This window comes from Pongo abelii, chromosome 19 (genome assembly GCF_028885655.2).
Source record: "Pongo abelii isolate AG06213 chromosome 19, NHGRI_mPonAbe1-v2.0_pri, whole genome shotgun sequence".
Lineage (NCBI taxonomy): Eukaryota > Metazoa > Chordata > Mammalia > Primates > Hominidae > Pongo > Pongo abelii.
This window is the reverse complement of record NC_072004.2, coordinates 6600784-6622466: the sequence shown is the minus strand read 5'-3', so window position 1 is coordinate 6622466 and position 21683 is coordinate 6600784. Positions and strand designations below refer to the sequence as shown.

At 44.4% G+C, this 21683-nt stretch overlaps 1 protein-coding gene across 3 annotated transcripts; it reads right to left on the bottom strand.

Moving 5' to 3' along the window:
- Positions 1-11: 11 nt before the first annotated feature.
- Positions 12-19795, bottom strand: XAF1 (XIAP associated factor 1). Of its 3 annotated transcripts, none has more exons than XM_009251203.3 (7): positions 19079-19795; positions 16662-16797; positions 15845-15901; positions 14961-15156; positions 13333-13415; positions 4633-4974; positions 12-2542 (listed from the first exon to the last, which is right to left on the bottom strand). In XM_009251203.3, exons 1-7 carry the CDS (start codon positions 19108-19110, stop codon positions 2486-2488), a joined length of 903 nt encoding a protein of 300 aa, XP_009249478.3. In that variant the 5' UTR covers positions 19111-19795; the 3' UTR covers positions 12-2485. The 3 variants fall into 3 exon arrangements, with proteins under 3 accessions (XP_009249478.3, XP_063574451.1, XP_063574452.1); XM_063718381.1 differs by having other exon boundaries at positions 15845-15877; XM_063718382.1 differs by lacking the exons at positions 13333-13415; positions 19079-19795 and having other exon boundaries at positions 16662-16762.
- Positions 19796-21683: the final 1888 nt, after the last annotated feature.

The following is a 21683-nucleotide window of genomic DNA, read 5'->3' as shown; positions in this document are numbered from 1 at the left end:
GGAAAAGCAGCTTTTAGAGTGGTGTTTTTATTCTTTGGGGACAAAGCTGGGTTCCGTGGGTGAAGGATTCTCCAGGTTCTCCAGGCTGTAACGCCCAGAGGCTTAATCAGAATTTTCAGACAAAACTGGAGCCTTTCTTTTTTCCCGTTGGTTTATTTGTAGTCCTTGGGCAAACCAATGTCTTTGTTCGAAAGAAGGAAAATAATCCAAACGTTTTTCTTTTAACTTTTTTTTTTTAGGTTCAGGGGCACATGTGCAGGCTTGCTATATAGGTAAATTGCGTGTCACCAGGGTTTGTTGTGCAGATTATTTCATCATCCAGATAAAAAGCATAGTATCAGATAGGTAGTTTTTTGATCCTCACCCTCCTTCCATGCTCCAGTGTAGGCCCCAGTGTCTGTGGTTCCCTTCTTTGTATCCATGTGTACTCAATGTTTAGCTTCTGCTTATAAGTGAGAACATGTGGTATTTGGTTTTCTGTTTCTGAGTGAGTTCATTTAGGATAATGGCTTCCAGCTCCATCCATGTTGCTGCACAGGACATGATCCCATCCTTTTTTATGGCTGCATAGTATTCCATGGTGTGTATGTGCCACATTTTCTTTTTTTTTTTTTAAGGCAGAGTCTTCCTCGGTTGCTCAGGCTGGAGTGCAGTGGCACGATCTTGGCTCACTGCAACCACCACCTTCCAGGTTCAAGTGATTCTCCCGCCTAGGCCTCACAAGTAGCTGGGATGACGGGCGCTTGCCACCACGCCTGGCTAATTTTCATATTTTTAGCAGAGACAGGGTTTCGCCATGTTGGCCAGGCTGGTCTCAAACTCCTGACCTCAGGTGAACCACCTGCCTCGGCCTCCCAAAGTGCTGGAATTACAGGCGTGAGCCACCACGCCCAGCCGCCACATTTTCTTTATCCATTCTACAACTGATGGACATTCAGTCTGATTCCATGACTTTGCTATTGTGAATAGTGCTGCCGTGAACATTTGTATATATATGTCTTTATGACAGAATGATTTAGATTCCTTCGGGTATATAACCAATAATGGAATTGCTGAGTCAAATGGTAGTTCTGTTTAATTATGTCCCATTTGTAAATTTTTGCTTTTGTTACAATTGCTTTTGGGATCTTTGTCATGAAATCTTTGTCTGTTCCTATGTCCAGAATGGTATTGCCTAGGTTATCTTCCAGAGTTTTTATACTTTGGGGTTTTACATTTAAGTCTTTAATCCATCTTGAGTTGATTTTTGTGTATGGTGTAAGGAAGGGGTTCAGTTTCAATCTTCTGCATATGGCTAGCTAGTTATCCCAGTACCACTTATTAAATGGGGAATTCTTTCCCCATTGCATATTTTTGTCAACTTTGTTAAAGATTAGATGATTGTAGGTGTGTAGCTTTATTTCTGGGCTCTCTATTCTGTTCCATTGATCTATGTGTCTGCTTTTGTACCAATACCATGCTTTTGTACCAGTATCATGCAGTTTTGGTTACTGTAGCCCTGTAGTATAGTTTGAAGTTGGGTAATGTGATGCCTCCAGCTTTGTTTTTTTGCTTAGGATTGCTTTGGCTTTTTGGGCTCTTTTTTGGTTCCAAATAAATTTTAACGCTTTTTTTTTCTGATTCTGTGAAGAATGTTATTGGTAGTTTGATAGGAATAGCCTTGAATCCATCAATTGCTTTGAGTAGTATGGTCATTTTAACAATATTGATTCTTCCTATCTATGAGCATGGAACGTTTTTCCATTTGTGTCATCTCTGATTTCTTTCAGCAGTGTTTTGTAATTTTTGTTGTAGAGATCTTTCATCTCCCTGGTTAGCTGTATTCCTAGGTATTTTATTCTTTTTGTGGCAACTGTGAATAGGATTGCGTTCTTGATTTGGCTCTCAGCTTGGATGTCGTTGGTGTATAAAAATACTACTGATTTTTGTATATTGATTTTGTCTCCTGAAAGTTAGCTGAAGTTGTTTATCAGATCTAGGAGCTTTTGGGCCAGGATCATGGGGTTTTTTAGATATAGAATCATATCGTCTGCAAACAGAGATACTTCGACTTCCTCTCTTTCTGGTTGCCTTTGATTTCTTTCTCTTGCCTGATTGCTCTGGTGAGGATTTGCAGTACTATGTTGAATAGGACTGAAGTGCCTTGTTCTAGTTCTCAAGGGTAATGCTTCCAGCTTTTGCTCATTCAGTATGATGTTGGCTGTGGTTTTGTCATAGATGGCTCTTATTATTTTGAGGTATGTTCCTTCAACGCCTGGTTTGTTGAGGGTTTTTAACACGAAGCCAAGTTGAATTTTATCAAAAGCCTTTTCTGTATCTATTGAGATGATACGTGGGTTTTGTTTTTAGTTCTGCCAAACCTTTTCTTTTAAAGCCCAACGAATAAAACCCATCACTTTTCACAAGACCACCACAGCAAGTAGGCAGGAAAGCCAGTGTTAAAAGTGAAATCTTTTGAATTTGTAGTATCTTTTCTTTTCCAAATCTAGCTGAAATTTCTCACTTGTTTTCCTTTTGATGAAGCTAACCACCGGCATTTCTCCTAAGAAATGGATATAAAAAAAGTTTGATATGGTTAAAGTAGGAAGTGCTAGCTCCTAGAATATCTCTGAATATTGCTGTCCCTTGTTACAGAGCATGAGCCCTGCCCAAAGACTGGAGTGTGATGGCATAGAAAAGGTCAGGAGCCCACTGAGCCAGGAGTGTAGGAAGCTTGCGACAAAGTTTAACAGGGGCCTGTTGCTATCACTGGGTGGAGGGACAGATGGGAGAACACTCACACCATGGAATCTTAGGCAGCCATTAATAAAACTAAAACTAAGCCACATTGTTTGGCTTGTAGGGATTTCCTTGGGTATTGCTGAATTTACATTAGGATGTAAAGAAATGTTGGCCAGGCATGGTGGCTCATGCCTTATAATTCCAGCACTTTGGGAGTCCGAAGCGGGTGGATCACCTGAGGTCAGGATTTCAAGACCAGCCTGGACAACATGGTGAAACCCCATCTCTACTAAAATGCAAAAATTAGCTGGGTGTGGTGGTGGGTGCCTGTAATCCCAGCTACTCAGGAGGCTGAGGAAGGAGAATCGCTTGAACCCGGGAGGCAGGGATCGCAGTGAGCCGAGGTCCCGCCGCTGCATTCCAGCCTGGGTGACAGAGTGAGACTCTGTCAAAAAAAAAAAAAAAGTAAAAAAATGTATATAACAGGACTCCAAATGTGTATGCTTGTATGTGGTTATATAAGAAATTGCTAAATAAAATACAGGGTGCCCTAGTTAAATTTTAATTTCAGCAAAACAATCATTACATGGAACATACTTATACTAAAAACAATTCTTTGTTTCTCTGAAATTCAAATTTGACTGAACGTCCTGTATTTTTATTTGGTAAATCTGGCATCTCTGTTACATAAGGATGGAGAAAATTATGCAAGGAAATATACCAAATCGTGGGAGGCAAGGAAAAACGGCACTAGTAACACCCCCAGCAAATATGAAATTAGCCCATTTTTGTCAAATTATATGCTTATGTGCATACATAGATGCACAAGGAAGTTAGAAAAAAAGGTTTTGGCGTACTAAGTCTTTTGTAAGCAGCATGCATCATATACTAAGTGAAAAAGGCAAGTGGCAGAGTAAAAAGTATAGTAAGATAATATGTGTGGAAAAAGAAACAAGTAAAACCCAGTATATGCTTGTTTAGGTTTGTATATGCAAAGATAGAGCTTTGAAAAGATGCCCATAAGACTGTCCAAATTGGTATCTCAGGGTACGGGGTTGGGGAAGTAGGGTTAGCTTTGCTGTTATACTTCTTTATATGATATGGTATCAACTAGCTCCAACAAAATCTAGTACTTATGTATTTTGAAAAAAAATAAATTTTTTTAAGTGAGGCATTTAATCTGGAGCTTAAGAGCATAAACTTTGGAGCTATATACATGTGGACTCAGGCTGGATCCTGCCACCTTCTAATTGTATAGTCCTTGGAAAGCTACTTTACCTTATCTGTCAGATGGAGATAAAATGCATGCCTATTGTTTATGATGAAGATTATAAAGAGCTCGGTATTGTAACTGGCACACAATGGTTAACAACCTCTAATGCCAGTTGTTATTATTACTAGAAAATAACCTAGGACATAAAAATCAGGATATTCAGGGAGATGCCTACAAACCCTGATCTTCTTGAAGCAAACCTTGATCTGCTGGAGGTAAGCCACCAACTGGCTTAGGATCTTGACCAAGACATCTCATTTCTGGGCCTCAGTGCCATATCTACACCATGAGAGAGATAGACTGGGTATCCTCTGCTTCCTTCATTTACTCAACAGTTTTGGAGCACTTGCTCCAAATCAATCCCTGGCCTAGAAGCTGGAGACACAGAGAAGAGGGACCTGGCTCTACCTTCAAAGACCTGGCTTGAGTCAAAGGTGACTCAGTCTCTCGGAGGTGATGCAAATAAACCAGGTGGGAAGTGCTACGAGAGAGTGCATTTGGGCACCCAGAGAAGTGGCAGTCAGAGAAAAGGGCCTTTTCAGCCACAACATTTGTCAACATCTTTCAGGTCTTGGATTTTTTTAAGACACTGTGCGGATGGTTCCCAGCAAGGTAAGCAGAGAACAGAGGCTGAGTACCTGATGTTGATTTAGGATCGGCAGGGGAAGCAGGATGCCACACTGAGAACATCTCCTCAGAATGTCATAGGCTGCTTTATCTCCTCTAGGGGAGCTGGTCCTGGGCTTGGGCTCTGACATCAAAAGTGGATCCAAGGTTTTGTTTTCGCTTCTTGGTGCTTTCTTTGGTGAACTTTCAGAATGAAGAGGAAATCTGTTTCTACTTCTTGTCTTTGGACGAACATCTTTCTCCATTGTGGAAGTTTGATTTTCAGCAGCTTGACTTGGAGGAGATGAAGGAAGAATTTTTGGCTCTCCAGCAGGAAAGTGTTTCTTAAACTCTGAGTCTGGACAACATTTACCCTGCAATTGTGAATAATACATCAAATTTTAAAACGACTTCAGCTTTAATGGTCAGAAAATACAGTAGACTAGATAACACAAAAAATTCCCACTGTAAACACTTTTATATGGTGTATAAAATGTGACAGACATTCAATTTAATAGCTGGCTTTGCAGGAAAGAAAGAAAATTTTGCATTCCAGGAATGAAGGTCTGACCTGTTGCTATGGTTTGAATGTGTCTCCTCCAAAATTCAGGTGCTGCCAACGTGATGGTATTAAGAGGTGGGGCCTTTGGGGTGATTAGATCATGAAAGCTCCACCCTTTTTAATGGGATTAGGGTCCTTATAAAAGAGGCTTCATGAAGCATTTGGCTACAGCCTTCTACTCTTTTGCTTTCTACCATGCTAGGAGGCAGCACGAAGGCCCTCACCAGACACCAAATGGTGGTGCCTTGATCTTGAACTTCCCAGTCTTCAGAGCTGTTCGAAATAAATTCCTGCTCTTTATTACTACTCTGTCTGTGGCATCCTGTTATAGCAGCACAAATGGACTGGTTAAGCACAGGAGTTGACACTGCTTATGGGAGATGTAGGGTCAACTTTGTAACTAGGGGCTTGGATGACAGGAAAGTCCCATCCACACAGGTGGGGAATTGGAAGTAAGACTCTATTGACCCTGCATAAAGCTGGAAACTTTAAAGGGTAAATTATGGTGGGTAAGAGGAAAAGTATCAGCTAATGAGAAAAGGAAAGTGGCAAGGAAGCTTTTCTTTCTTGGGTCGGTATTTTGAGTGTGGAGACGAAAACTCACGCCCCTGAAAACTCACAATCACAGGTCCATGCCATTCCTGTGTTTGGGATTAGGATTTACTTTAGCCTCATGGTCTGGGAATCCCTGAGCAGAAGAATTAACATAAATGTTGAGAGGTCTGGCAGAAGCAATCACAAAATTCCTCTGGAGGGACAATAGCCTCAAAATAGATCATAGAGGTTCCTCATAGGTAGAGTCCTGCCAGATAGAAACTCACAATCCAAAATTACAAACACACAAGGAAGCAATCCACCTTAAGTAAGAGTCACAGACACAAAAGTAGTAAGATTAACCTCCAAGAAGTTCAGGTAATGCAACTATAGGATAGAGACTGTAAAATAAATTAATTAAAAAAGATTAAATCCGGGAAAAGAATAACATCTCATGAAAAACAGAACAGGCAAAGTTGAACTTTTCTAATTTTTAATTAACAAAGAATAACTTTATATATTTATGGGGTACAATGTGACATTTTAATATGTACACATTGTGGGATGATTAAATCAAGTTAACACATCCATCAGTTCACATACCTATCTTTTTTTTGTAGTGAGAACAAAAATAGGCAAATTTGAAAGAAGATAAATTGAACTTCTAGACATGAAAAATGCAGGTGTTGAACCTAAATGGATGGGCTGAAAACAGCAGATTAGATTTGGCCAAGAAAGAATGAATGAACTTGGAGATAATTTGAGGAAATTACCCAGAATATAGGAGATAGAAATAGAGAAAATATGAAAGGTTAAGAGACATAAGGCTATTAAAAGGGTCAAGATTACATGAAAAAAAAAGAGACAGTTATGAAGCTAGAATGAGAATGCTTAACACACATGTGTTATGTTCCAGCAGGAGAGCTGAGAGAATGTGGGAGAGTTGGGGAATATTGGGAATTCAGAGAGATAGTAGATGAGAAATTTCAGACCTGATTAGTGACATAAATCTTTATATTAAAGAAAGAGAAATCCTGAGCAGGAGAAAAGCAAACACATTTGAGTACATTGTTCTGAACAGAATGAATAAAAATAAAACTACTCTTAAACACATTACAGGTAAAAGGCAAAGAGGATCTTGAAATCAACCAAATATAAAGATTACATACAAAGGAATGGCAATTAGACCGAAAGAGAATACATCAACAGCAATAACAGAAGTGGGATGGCAGTGGAATAATCTTCAAAATGATAAGAAAAAATAGCTGTTAATCTAGATTTTGATATCCAGCTAAACTATCAGTCATGGATGCAAAAAAACAAAAAGCATATTTTCAGGCAACTAAAGATTTACTACTCAAGGTTCTTGGTGAAGAAACTACTGAGATGTATTTCAGGAAGAGAGAAATCATACCCAGAAGGAAAGCTTGGGATCCAAGGAAGAATGTGAGCAAAGGGAAGGGTAAACTTGTGAGTATATCCAGCCGGGCACAGTAGCTCATGCCTGTAATCCTAGAACTTTGGGAGGCCGAGGTGGACAGATTATGTGAGGTCAGGAGTTTGAGACCAGCTTGGCCAACATGGAAAAACCCATCTCTACTAAAAATACAAAAATTAGCCAGACATGGTGGCACACACCTGTAGTACCAGCTACTTGAGAGGCTGAGGCAGGATAACTGCTTGAACCCAGGAGGCGAAGGCTGCAGTGAGCCAAGATCATGCCACTGCACTCAAGCCCGGGCAACAGAGTGAGACTCTGTCTCAAGAAAAAAAAAAAGGAAGAGAAAAAGCAAAAACAAAAAATTTGTGAGTATATCTAAACAGGCATGAGTTACATAAATAACAACAATAATCAGTAAAGAGGGGTAGTATGAAAGCAAAATGAAACAAAATTCTGGCAGCATTTTCATGTAAAATAGGAGTAGATGATCAGCATTAACATGTTCTCAAATCTATACACTGTAAGGCGAGTAGAGATAATGACTAACTTTCGACTTTATTAAGTCAAGTATTTATATTCAAATGTTAAGGGTAACTACTGAAATGATAGAAATAAATGTAAAATTGCCGAATCAGTAGAAAAGAAGAAAGAGCATGAAGAAATCTTGCTCAATCCAATAGAAGACAAAGGAGAAGCAAGCAGCAGCAGCACCAGCAGTAGTAATGAAGAAGAGTGGTAAATGCAAGGCCCCAAAACGATGGGGGAAAATTATTGTTAATATCATTGAGAGTGATAAAGGCATTGTGATTAAGAAAATGACTATTTTTGAGATATTAAAGAATGATGGTGAAATAACAGGATGTCTTGGATTTGCTTTAACATACTTTAGAATAAAGAAAACAAAGAATAGTTCAAGTCTGGAAAACTTTTGATTTCCACACGTTAACAGCTATTTTCTCTTAGCACTTTGAAGATTATTCCACTGCATACCAACTTCTATTATTGCTGTTGATATATTTGCTTTCAGCCTAACTGCCATTCCTTTGCTTGTAATCTTCTTTGGTTGATTTCAAAGAAATCAACCTTTGCCTTTTACCTGTAATGTATCTAAGAGTAGATTTATTCTTATTCACCTTGTTTAGAACAACTGTTGTATGTGGGGAGTAAATACATGAACGTTTATTGTATTAACTTTCTACTGTCATATTTGTTTGAAAGTTTTTGTAATCAATTTTATTTCTTTTATTTTTAGTGGACAAGTAATAAGGATACATACTTATAGAATACAGAGTGATCTTCTAATACATGTATACAGTGTGTAGTGGCCAAATCAGAATTGTAATAAAATTTTTAAAAAACAAATTAAGATGGTCGATAGATTCTATAGGCACCCAAGCTATCATTTTCAGACATATAAGGCCTAAAAAATTTGCCTCTCATGGTTTCTTTCTCAAGAAACTATTTGGGGATATGTTCTATCAAACAAGGAGTAACCTAAGAAAGAGAAAGATGAGACCTGAGATTTGGGAATCAGAACTACAACTGTGGAGAGAGTGGAAGAAATTCCAGACCAACAGCTAATCATCAAGCCTGGGGCATATCATGCTCCCAAAATGAAATGGATAGACTATCTGATGTGTTTAGTTGTACTCAGGGGAATTTTCAGATCTGGTAGAGAATTTTAGGGATGATTTAGTGGTAGGTACCTAGAAAGTGAAGCAAATGAAAAACCGAAGCAATTATTAAGTCCAGGGAAAACAGAAAGTTGTAGGAGAAAGCACACATAATCACAGCTCATGTGGAAAAGCATTTATAATGTTTACATGGTTATACTAATGTAATACAGAATATTTATTTAACCAGAATGAGTGAAATCAATACATTGGAAGGATGAAATGAAGAACTTTGGAGGGGTGTGTGTGGGATGGGTGGTATAAAAAAGTGAAATCTATATTCCTAAATCCTTATGAGTCAATAGGTAATATCTAAAATTGGAAAAAATATAAGAAGGTGCTTTAGACACATGAAGTGATTACCAGAAGAAACAGCTAAAAGTTAAAGTAGAGTATTTGTGTGTGAGGAATAGTTAGCATGAAGGGGACCAGTGGGGCTTATAGTTTTTCTGAGGTGGTGGGAGACAATGAACAAGGTTCAAAACAAGTAAGTAAATTAGATAATATGTTAGAAGTTGGCAAATGCTATGGAAAAAAATAATAGAAGAAGGTAAGGGGTTGGTAAATATGTGATGGAGAAGGGGTTGCAATTTTAAATAGGTTGTTGTGGTACATCTCCTTGAGAAGGTTTCATCTGGGCGAAGACTTGAGAGAAGTGAGAGAGTTAGCTCCTGGAATAAGGTGGGGAAGGTGAGGAGGTAGCTTCCAGCCAGAGGCAGTAGCCAGTGAAAAGGCCCTAAGGCATGGTATGCTCAAGAGACAATCAGGAGGCCAGTGAGCTGAACAGGAGTAGTACATGAGATCAAAGAGGTGATGAGATAAGAAGCTAGGCAAAGATGACATAGACCTCTAAGGCCACTGTAGTTTTGAGTTTGCATAAAATGGGGCTAGTATCAGTACAGAGATCTGAACAGAGGAGCCAAACAATCCGACTTGTATCTTTAAGGGATCACGTTGACCTCTGTGATGAGAATAGACTGTAGGGGGCAAGATGAGAAGTAGGAAGACCGTTTAGGAGACTGCTGCAGCATCTGGGCTAGAGAAGATGATGGTTCATACCAGGGTAGCAACACGGAGGGAAAGAGAAGTCGAGAGTGAACCTGAGATTTTGGCCTGAACAACTGGAAAGATACAGTTGCCATCAACTGAGATGGGCCAAGCTGTGGCAGAGAGGATTCCATTTCAGATGTGTTACATTTAAGATGTCTATCAAGCATTCAAGTGAAGATGCAGTAAATAGTAATATACAAATCTAGAGTTTGGGGAGAAAAGCCCAGACTGAGATATAAATTTGGAAGTGTCTGACTACATATGGCGTTTTTTTATTTTTTATTTTTATTTATTTATCTATTTTTTGAGATGGAGTCTTGCTCTGTCACCCCAGCTGGAGTGTAGTGGCGTGATCTCGGCTCACTGCAAGCTCCGCCTCCTGGGTTCACACCATTCTCCCGCCTCAGCCTTCCGAGTAGCTGGGACTACAGTCACCCACCACCACACCCGGCTAATTTTTTGTATTTTTAGTAGAGACGAGATTTCACTGTGTTAGCCAGCATGGTCTCGATCTCCTGACCTTGTGATCCTCCTGCCTCAGCCTCCCAAAGTGCTGGGATTACAGGCCTGAGCCACCACGCCCCACCTTACATATGGCATTTTTAAATATCAGGAGGTGGGATGAAATAATCAAGGCAGTGAATATAGGTAGAGAAGAGACCAGAGACTAAGCCCTGGGGCCCCCCAAAATTAAGAGGTTGGGGAGGTAGAGAATGAGAGACCACCAATGTCCTTGAAAACCATGAAAATGTGGTACACTGGAAGCCGAGAAAGTGCATTGAGGAAGAGGGAGTGATGAGCAGTAAATGCTTCCCATAAATTGATAACTGAGAACTGAGCATTGGATTTAGCAATGCAGAGGTCATTGATTTTGACAAGAGCAGATTTGGTTACAATGGAGAGCCAGACTGGAGCGGGAATAAGAATGGGAGAAGAAAACATGGAGGCAGTGACTTACAGACAACTAGTTCAAATGTTTTTCTACGGAGGGGAACAAAGAAACAAGATGGTAGCTTATAGGAAAATGGGATCAGAAATATTCCATGTTTTTCTGGCTTTGGGTCATATTAATAAAAAGTTAAAGACTGAAAACCACAAAACCACCTAGTATACATGATTTCAATCCTTAATTTTCAAAATTTAAAAGAAAATTCTTTTCGTGCAAGGCCATTGATATATAAATATTCAATAGTGGTACCCCTTTAAAAACTTATTGTAAGAAATGTTAGGACATCCTAGAGTTTTGAGACTTTGTTGTTGCCTGTGTGTACAGCTCATTTAACCTCTCTCAGTTGCAGGACAGAGAGGGCAGAATTGCTGGAGCAGTGTAGCAAAAAACTTGTGTGACTTTGTGTAGGCAAAAAGAGAGGATATAGTATACCAGTAGGAGGGGATAGGCTTTAGAGAGGCACACAGAAAGCTCCTCTATGGTTAAGAGGTGGGAAGGCAAAGTAAGTGAGTGTGGATGCTGCCAAGGAGATAGATCTGGTGTTGGCTGGTTGTGGATGTGTTCTTTTCCTGAATAAGGAGATAAACCATTATCCCCATTTTCCTCAAAAGAAGAAAGAAACTCAGAGAGGTTACACAGCCAGTAAGCGGCAGAGCAGAACTAAAATTCAGAGTTTCTGAGCACAAATCCAGTTCCATGTGTATTGGAGCTCCCCACTTCCCTGTAGCCTTCAAATAAGTGTGTAGGTGCCCTGGTTGCCAGGCTGGACATTTGAAGGGAAGTAGTCAGCTTCACTCTTGTTTTGGTGCTCACCAAGTATTTTCTCATTCAAACAGAAGACATGGACCACTTATAGAATCGAATAAACATCAGTAGTAAGGAAAACAAGTCAGTAGGTGATTTCCATGTACAGCCGAGGCTGAGAATCCTGTGGCTGGGGCAGCGCATCTCAGACTTGAAATGCCTGGGAAATTGTGTGACCCTGCATATTCTGATTTAGCATTTCTAGCGGGAGGGCCTGAGATTCTGCATTTCTAACAGGATTCTAGGTGATGCTCATGCAGCTGGTCCACAGACTGCACTTCAAAAAGCAAACAGCTGAAAGGTGGAAACAATCCGAATGTTTACCAACGAGTAGAGAAACAAAATGTGGGATGATGGTAAAAAGGCCATTAACTTTGGGAGGCCGAGGAGGGTGGATCACCTGAGGTCAGGAGTTTGAGACCGGCCTGGCCAACACGGTAAAAACCCGTCTCTACTAAAAAAAAAAATACAAAAATTAGCCGGGCATGGTGGCAGGCACCTGTAGTCCCAGCTACTTGGGAGGCTGAGGCAGGAGAATCGCTTGAACCTGGGAGGCAGAGGTTGCAGTGAGCCGAGATCACGCCACTGCATTCCAGCCTGGGCAACAGAGTGAGACCCTGTCTCAAAAAAAAAGAAAAGGCCATTAAAAGGAATGAAGTGCTGATACATGCCACAACTACAACATGGGTGAACCTTGAAAATGTTATAGTAAGTAAAAGAAGATGGTTACATAAGATCACATGTTATATGACTCCATTGACGTGAAATGTCCAGAATAGACAAATCCATAGAGATAGAAAGCCGATTAGTGGTTGCCAGGAACTGGGAAGATGAGGGAATGGATAGTATCTGCTAATGGGTATAGGATTTCTTTTCGGAATGATGAAAATATTCTAGAACCAGATTGCACAACATTGCGAATGTACCAAATGTCTCTATAATGATGGCAAATTTTACATTATATGTGGTTTACCATAATAGTAAAAAGAAAAAAAAAGAGCAAAAAGCTGGATCATCTCTATGGTTTCTTCAGTTTTGATATTCTGTAGTTTTAGGAACTGAAGTGTTAAGAAAGGTAAACAACTTTCTGCCCAAGGAGAAGAAGAGTTCTTTGGAGAGAAGCCTTGGTAAGTTTCCCAAAGGGGAAATGCTCCATTCTGTGCAAAAGAAGGGAGCAAGTTGGCACAGCAATGCACTAAAAGGCGCTTAGGGGGTATGGAGGGAAGAGCCTGTGAGTGTTCCCAGGCAAAATCAGTCAGTCAGTCAATCACATAACTGCATCTCTACAGAGTCCTCTTTTTGCACCAAGCCCTGATGTCAGGAAAATGGAAAAAGTCATTCAGTTTTGCAGGAAGCTCACAGTTTAATAGAGAAGACTCCCACAGGGGACTGAAAACAGTAAGACAGGCCCAATTGAGGACCAAATTGCAATGTCCAGGCCATGAAGGTTGGAGATGGTCAGAGGTGATCAGGGGGTGTTGGGAGTGGTAAGGGGGAGGCCCCTTTGAAGGGCTGAGCACAAATGAAGACCAGTTGTGTGTGCTTGATTAGCCTAAGCAAGTCACTAAACTATCTTTTTGAACAAAGCAAAAAATAAATATGGGACCCTTTAATATCCATGCTATGTAAAATTGGGCCCAGAATCTGCCTTACCTATCATACTTTTCAGAATGTGGATGAACTATTGGCACCATTAGAAAATTACTAATTGCTACTCACCATATGGTGGAAATACTTTTCTGGCATCATTTGGTTGCAATAATGACAGTAGATTTCCCTTTCAGGAGCTGAAATTCTTTCCCCTGAATAAGCAGAGAGACAACACCACAAATGATTGTCCTTGTCAATGGCTGGCCCAGCTCTCCCACAACTGCCTACGTGGCCTGTCCTCATGAGCATGAACTGCCCCCCGGGCCTGCCTGGTCTTGACTTTCCTGCGCTGCCGGCATCCTTGACCACACAGGCAACTCTTGGCCAAGTCACCCACATCATTTACTTTACGGCCACAGATGTGCACTCAGGGCAGCAGCAACCGTAATGGAGAGACATTTTCCTGGAGCAGGACTGGTTTCTAAGGAGATGAATGTAGCTGTAGCCGCGGATGCCAACCCTTTCCAATCTGACTGTGCTCTTTCATTGCACCAGTTTCCAGGCTCTGTGATCAGACCAGGTGTTGGTCAAACACATCTTTGTTGATGGTGTTGAAACTGTGTTGTATTGTGTTGTGTTGCACTGAAGTTGTGTTGAAGACCGTGTTTGATTCTGTTGACGTCCAGCCATGCTAGGATGAAGGAAATGTACATGACTCTCACAATTTTCAGGTTTCCATTGGCCAGTTTTGCCCTTGGGTCGATTGTTTATCAGGAGAGGGTTACTGTCTGGGGAGTTTTAGGCTCTCCCCCATGTTGCCATGTTACCAAAACAGCTAGCAAAGACACCAAAGGATCTGTCACACTGGTGGTTGTGTGACAGTAAATGCACCCTCATAAAGAGGTGAGTGAGTCAACTGAACATAAAATGGTACCAGGCAGCCAATACATAGGCCCCCAGGCCAGGAGCCATCACTAGCTCCCTTCTGGCCATTGCTGATAATGGAAAAAGCCCTAGATTCAGTGCCAGGAAGTGTGGGAGTCCAGTCTTATTTTTGCCTCTAGCAAGCCCCTGCTTTATTCTGTGTGTAGGTTTCTCATCTGTAAAAGGATGCAATGGATCTCTGCCAGGCTAGGATTGTGCTAGAGGTGCTCAAAGAAAGCCTCCTGTTTCCTAGGACTCCCCATGGTCCCTTTTTTTTTTTTGAGACAGAGTTTTGCTCTTGTTGCCCAGGCTGGAGTGCAATGGCACGATCTCGACTCACTGCAACCTCTGCCTCCCAGGTTCAAGCGATTCTCCTGCCTCAGTCTCCCAAGTAGCTGGGACTACAGGCGTCCACCACCACGCCGGGCTAATTTTGTATTTTTAGTAGAGACAGGGTTTCTCCATGTTGGTCAAGGTGGTCTCGAACTCCCGACCTCAGGTGATCTGCCTGCCTCGGCCTCCCAAAGTGCTGGGATTACAGGCATGAGCCACCTGCCCAGCCTTCTCCATGGCCTCTTTACTCAACTTCGTGGCAGCCAGGCTCTAGCCCCGGCCTCCTGGTCTCCCTGGACCAGTCATTTGAAGACCACAGCAGACACACAGGAAGGCCACTCTGAGGCATGGTTTAGAATTAGAATAGCCAGATGAATTGAGACCTATACAGCAAATACACTTGTCATCCATCCTGTTGAGAGCTTCCCTTCCTTACATCCCATCCAGGAAAGGCTCTGGCCCTTGGAACGTCTCTCTTCTGCCCCAGTTTGTGTGCTCACCTTTCCCGAGCTGGGCCTGTTCACTCCGACAGACATCTGTGTGCTGGGCGAGCATGCGGCGCATGATGAACTGGCCACAGCCTTGGCAGAGCTCTGTCCGGCTGCCACAGTAGGACTCGTGGAGCTCCAGCTTGCTGAGCTGCATGTCCAGTTCGCAGAACTTACACTCAACAGGGCGCTCCCGGCACTCATTGGCCTGTGGGAGGTAGCAGGAAGGGCATGATCACTGGCCTTTTTTTTTTTTTTTTTTTTTTGAGACAGAGTCTCACTGTGTCGCCCAGGCTGGAGTGCAGTGGCTTGATCTTGGGTCACTGCAACCTCCGCCTCCCGGGTTCAAGCGATTCTCCAGCCTCAGCCTCCCGAGTGAGTGGCTGGGACTACAGGTGTGCACCACGCCCGGCTAATTTTTGTATGTTTAGTAGAGACGGGGTTTCACCATGTTGGTCAAGCTGGTCTCGAACTCCTGACCTCGTGATCCGCCTGCCTTGGCCTCCCAAAGTGCTGGGATTATAGGCGTGAGCCGCTGCACCCGGCCGATCACTGGCCTCTTTGACTGTAGGCAGATCAAGGACTTATGCCCATCTCCCTAGGAAACTGGGGCCAATACGAGAAAGCAGATGAGAAGGGCCAGAGTGGGGGACTGCCCTCAGGGGATCTGAGCTCTGCTGGACTCATGGACCATGGAAAGCCCTTCTGACCAGTATCTGGGGGACAGGAGGACCTGTGTTATGCGGTGGGCTAGTTCTCCACTGCTCTCCAAGCCTCATGGGGTGAAAAGAGTGGTCAGGTGGAAATCTCTATTACTGGCCTCCCGTTTCCGCTTCCTCTCCTTTTCTCAGGTTGGTCTATTTGGCTGTAAAGGAGAAATCACATGGGGCTCTTACCTCATGAAACTCCAGCGAGGACTTCTGCATGCTCTGCTGACACATCGTACACCCAACCTAAACACACACACATACACACACACCAGATGTGGGTCCACCCAGCACCCTGAGCCCGCCCCACATCCACTTTGGCTCACGGTGTTCCGGGTTTGGGTCTGTGAACTCCCAGAGGGCAGGGATCCGGTGTGGCTACCTCAGTCTCTCTCTAGCACCCAGCCCAGTGTTCAAGAAGTGTTTGTCAGACCAGTCTGAGTTGGCAATGGCTGCCTGAGCTTCAGTATCTCCAGAGAGACAGATCAGGGGCCCCAGGAGGAATGGACATGGAAAGGTGGGAAACAGGGCTCCATCTGACTGCCTTTCAGGACCTTCCTTTTTCACATCCTCTCTTTACAGATCTCAAGAGAACAGCCAGTCTTTCCTGAAACCAGAACCTCTTGCCTATGCCAGATCCATAAGCCTGTAGGGAAAGGATTGGAAATGGGAAAACTGGAGGTAGACTCAGATTAGCATGAAAAAGGCAGGATTAACATTTCCTTTCCATGGGCCTTCGTGTGGAGGGGCTAAATGACTTCCCATGGCCCTCAAGTGAGTCTCTGCCTGGGGGACTGGACCCTTGCCTTAAGTCCCCAGCCCTCACCCCAACTCCCAGACCCCATCTCTCCTGCAGGGAGGACTGGACCCATTCCCTGACTCCCAGACCCCATCTTTCCTGTAGGGAGGAAGGAACACTTGCCCCTCCCAGACCCCATCTCACCTGCAGGGAGGACTGAACACTCACCTTGACTCCCAGACCCCATCCTCCCTGCCGCCTCCTCACCTGCTGGTGCTCAACCTTGCAGTGCTCCTCCATGGTTTCCTTGGGGACAGGCTCCTCACACTCCGGACACAGGACCAGGAACCGCAGGCAGTAAGCCTCATGGAGAGTGAAGTGGGCAGAGGCTACATGTCTTTTGCTACAGGGTCAAGGTGGGGGGATAGGAAAATAAACTTATTTTCATATTATAAAACATGGAGCTGTATTTCACACCCAGGGCTAGGTCTCCAGAGGCCTTAAGCACTGAACATGTGATGATGGTGACACCACCTGCCCCACACTCCCTGTGTGGGTCCAAAATCAGAACAGTGCGGCAGCATCTAATAAGAATAAGGGCGTTCTACAGAGCTCTTACGTTGCTGGGGCGGGGCATGGGAAGGAGCAAGAGGGAGGAATTACAAAGGGGCATAGGGGAGGCTTTTGGGGTGACAGGGAGCTTCATTATCTCAATTACGGGGATGGTGTTTCATGGATGTATATAACATAGGCCAAAACTTATCAATTGCTACCCTTTAAAATGTGAGGTTTATTGTAGGTCAATTATACCTCTATAAGGCTGTTTTTAAAATGAAACATTTCATTTTAAATAACGTAAATAATTAAATTATTTCAATTTAACTAATTCGAGAGAAGTGCCAAATTCTCTTGAATCTTTTTTCTTGTTTTCTGGTGCCCCTGTTTGGTCCACAGTGTTAGGAACGCAGCCCTGCTAGGCTCATGCTTCCTGCCAGGGCCATGCCAACTTCCAGAATCTCCAAAGCGAGAGCTTCCCGAGTCTCCTCTGCCTTCAGGTTCACCTGCACTAACTCACAGAGACTCTGAGGTTCTTCCTGGAGACCACAATGAAGGAAGGGTTCTGAGCCTCCCACTTTCTGGGCAGGGCGTTTTTCTCTAACCGTCCTCTTTGCCAACAAGTGCCCCCTTTCGGCTGGGTGTGGTGGCTCACGCCTGTAATCCCAGCACTTGGGAGGCCGAGGCCGGCAGATCACCTGAGGTCGGGAATTCAAGCGCAGCCTGACCAACATGGAGAAACCCGGTCTCTACTAAAAAATACAAAATTAGCCAAGTGTGGTGGTTCACGCCTGTAATCCCAGCACTTGGGAGGCCAAGGCCGGCAGATCACCTGAGGTCGGGAATTCAAGCGCAGCCTGACCAACATGGAGAAACCCGGTCTCTACTAAAAAATACAAAATTACCCAAGTGTGGTGGTTCACGCCTGTAATCCCAGCACTTTGGGAAGCCGAGGTGGGTGGATCACCTGTGGTCAGGAGTTAGAGACCAGCCTGGCCAACATGGTGAAACCTCATCTCTACTAAAAAAATACAAAATTAGCCGGGCATGGTAGTGCACACCTGTAATCCCAGCTACTCGGGAGGCTGAGGCAGGAGAATCACTTGAACCCAAGAGGTGGAGGTTGCAGTGAGCTGAAATCGCGCCATTGCACTCCAGCCTGGGCAAAAAGAAGCGAAACTCCATCTTAAAAAAAAAAAAAAAGAAGAAGAAGAAGAAGGAAAGAAATGACCCCTTTCATTTCCATCAGCTCTTGCTTGTGGCAGCTCGGGAGAAGGGAAATGGGGTGGCCGTAGCCGTAAAGGCCCAGAGGACGAGAAGAGTTACATGCCCATGTTCCTGGCACATGGGACATGCTCCTGGCACATGGGACATGCTCCGAGAGGGACTGTCAAAGCCTCACTCCTCTTGATCTGAACAAGCTCTTTGCTTCTGCTCTGCACACAGCGGGCACACAGGCAGCATCAATTTCCCTTCCTCTGCTCTCTCTCCTCTGCCTGACCTGGTCCCTTCTCCCCCTGCTCTTCCTGGGCTGGTTGAGAAACCACAGTACTTGAAGGGTCTGGCTGGAGCAAAGCTCTCTGAGGAGGGTCCACTCAGGTCCCTGCCACAGGTAGGGAGCTTTGAGAATGGGGCTTTTTGACCGGTCAGATTCCGCCCCCCGTTAGAGGTGTGGTCCCAGCCCCCTGCTCTGTCCCCCCTGCCCTGCCCCACGGCTCCCTTTCCAAGGAGGGTGAGAGTAGTCCTGGAGAATCTCAGTGGGACCCTTTCTTTCACAGATGGATGTGAAGGTCGTAGTATCAGAACCCCAAATTAGGACCCAAGGTCTCACAAGTATGAGTAGCCCAGTTGGGACCACTGGCCGGGCTATTTGGCTTCAGAGCTGTCCCAGAAAGCCTACCATTTGCGGGGAAGGGGCTGCAGTGAAGTGGAGGTAATGCTGCCCACCCCCACCCAGAGATTAGCAAGTTTAAACCCTCCTACCCTTGGGTCCCGCGGTCTCTAGCTGCTTGTCCTCCTAAATGTTTTTATGCAGGAACCATTTTCTGCTCCCTTCAGAAACAGCCCTATGTCGTCTGCGTCTCTCCCTCGCCAGCCCGGGTCTGCCGCTGGAGAAAGTGCTTTCTTACCAGTTCCTGCACACCGAGAAGTCTCCTTCCATCTTCTGCTCTCTGGAGTCTTTCGGTTGAGTTTCGTTTCTTGCGGGCAAGGAAACAAAACTGAAAGTTTTCCGACGGCCCAGCCCACAGCTTCAGGGAGGGAGGAGATCTTCAGAATTCTCGACTCAGGATTTCCCATTGATTCCTGTGGCTGGACCCTCCCAGGAAGCCCCTTTACAGCACGGCCAGCCCCTGCTGTCGCCCTTGGCCGTCATTCTTTGCTGCTGTCACAGCCGCATCTACCTCCCTGGGGGTGGGAGCCTGAGGCCAGGCCTCTCCTGGGCAGCACAGCAGCTTGTTCCCTGGCTGGCTGGCTTCGTTCTGTCTGGGTCTCCATCCCTTTTCCAAACCATCCACCTCCCACCCTTCTCCCCCATCTCCGGCTCCTTTCTGGTCCTCCCGTGCAGGAAAGAGGGAACTTGCCGTGTTGAGCTTGAATGTTGTTCCCTAAAAATGGCTCCTGGACTTCCAGGCGGTGAGGACTTTGCAAACAGCGTCCAGGGAGGCTCTGGGGATGCAGGGTGGTGTGAGCCCAGACCCAGTCTGGTGTGTATCCTCCCCGGGGTCCTTAGAGTTTTTACAGACCCTAGAAACAGCTGTGCTAACAGAACTCTAAACAACATCTGGAGTGATGACAAGCAGGCCCAGAGAATTCCCGTGGAGTCTGCCAATGGGGTGGGTGCCGCCTCTCTGAGGAGGATAACAAGATTAAGGGAAATGTCCAGGCAGGGCTCCAGCCTCCAGGCAGGCTCTAAAATTCAGGCACTAAATGAGAAGCAGTGTGTGGTGGTACTGATGATCACAGTGATAGGAGGGAAGAATGAAGGACTGTTTCAACATTGTCTATGTTCCAGGCACCATTCTAAGCATTAGGTAGGCATTGTCTTCGTTTTAATCCCTCATGTAAGCATTATTAACTCCATTTTGCTATGGAAAACAGAGGCAGTGACAGAGTGAGACTCTGCCTCAAAAAAGAAAAATGAAAAGAAAAAACAGAGAAAATGGAGGCAGAGAGAGGCTAGGTCAATCGCTCAACATCAGAGCTGAGATTCACACCAGGTTGATATGACTCAGGTGTCTACGTATCTAACCAAGACCCCATCCACCTCATCTGACAGCTAATTGGGGTAGGGAGCACTTGGCTGAGAGTCAGAGACTGAGGTTTGCATCTTATCTTGTTCCCTTCCTCATCAGCTAGGCAAGCTCCTTAATCCTTCTGACCCTCACTATCCACTCCTGTCTGTCTCTGGGCAGTCTGTCAATATCAAGAATGAAAAATGAGTGGGCTGGGCGTGATGGCTCATGCCTGTAATCCCAGCACTTTGGGAGGCCGAGGTGGGCAGATCACAAGATTAGGAGTTCGAGACCAGCCTGACCAACACGGTGAAACCTCGTCTCTACTAAAAATACAAAAATTAGCCGGGTATGGTAGTGCTTGCCTATAATCCTAGCTACTCAGGAGGCTGAGGCAGGAGAATCGCTTGAACCCAGGAGGTGGAGGTTGCAGTGAGCCAAGATTGCGCCACTGCACTCCAGCCTGGGCAACAGAGTAAGACTCCGTTACAAAAAAAGAGAAAGAAAGAAAGAAATGAGAAAGAAAGAAAGAAATGGGAAAGAAAGAAAAATGAAGAGCTTTCTTTTCACATATTGTCTCCTACTGAGATGGGATGGGGTGGTGGCAGGGATGTAGAGATTGGACATCTTAGAGGAATGGAATGTGTGGCCAGGGGATAGGAGCAGAATTAGAAGTGACCATAGGTTGCTTCTCATCGACATCCTAATTTTCTTTCAAGATGTTTCCTCCTGCAGACTGTCCCACCCACACCACACCTTCCCTTCCTCATCGAAATCCCAGCAGTTCTTCAGGACCAACTCCTATGCCAACACTGGTCTAGAACCTACCTCCTTCGTCTCTGGCTTTGGTTAGTTGGCTGTGTGTCTGTTGTCTCAACTCCTCCCCATCCAATCGCAGGCATGGGCGATTTGAGAGCCAGCTCTTTCTGACCCACCACCCCTGCCTTCCTGGAGAGACCCGCGGGCTTTGTGCTTATTAGGCAGAGTGCGGTACTGAGCTTCGCAGTAGCAGGCAGTCAAATGCTGGCTGACCCGAATGGATGGGGTGTTTTGAGATAATTAAGTAGGGAGTTAGAAATCTACCCCAACCCACACAACACCCCCGAGTTGGAGGGCTCTCAAAGCGGCAGCAATGGCCATTTTCTTTTCATTTCTCAAGATAACTTAGATTTCATAACGAATATATGTATATATGCTCTTTAAAAAAATGGAATATTACAGATACAGCAATGTTTCTCTTTGACTATCATGGCTGTTCCTGAGCCATCACTATTATTAATCAGACAGTGTATGCAGGAACATTCTGGTTAGCACAAAAGCCTGTCCCCATTTCCACTGCAACATCAATCGGTTCTGTGGGCTTGTATGATTTCATCATTCTGCCACCCGTCTTTGGCTGGTCGCCAACCCCAATCCCATAAAAAAAAAAAAAAAAAAAAACTAGATGAGAAACGCTCTGTTGTGGGCTTAGAATTCCTTTCCAGGACACTGTGGCTACCCG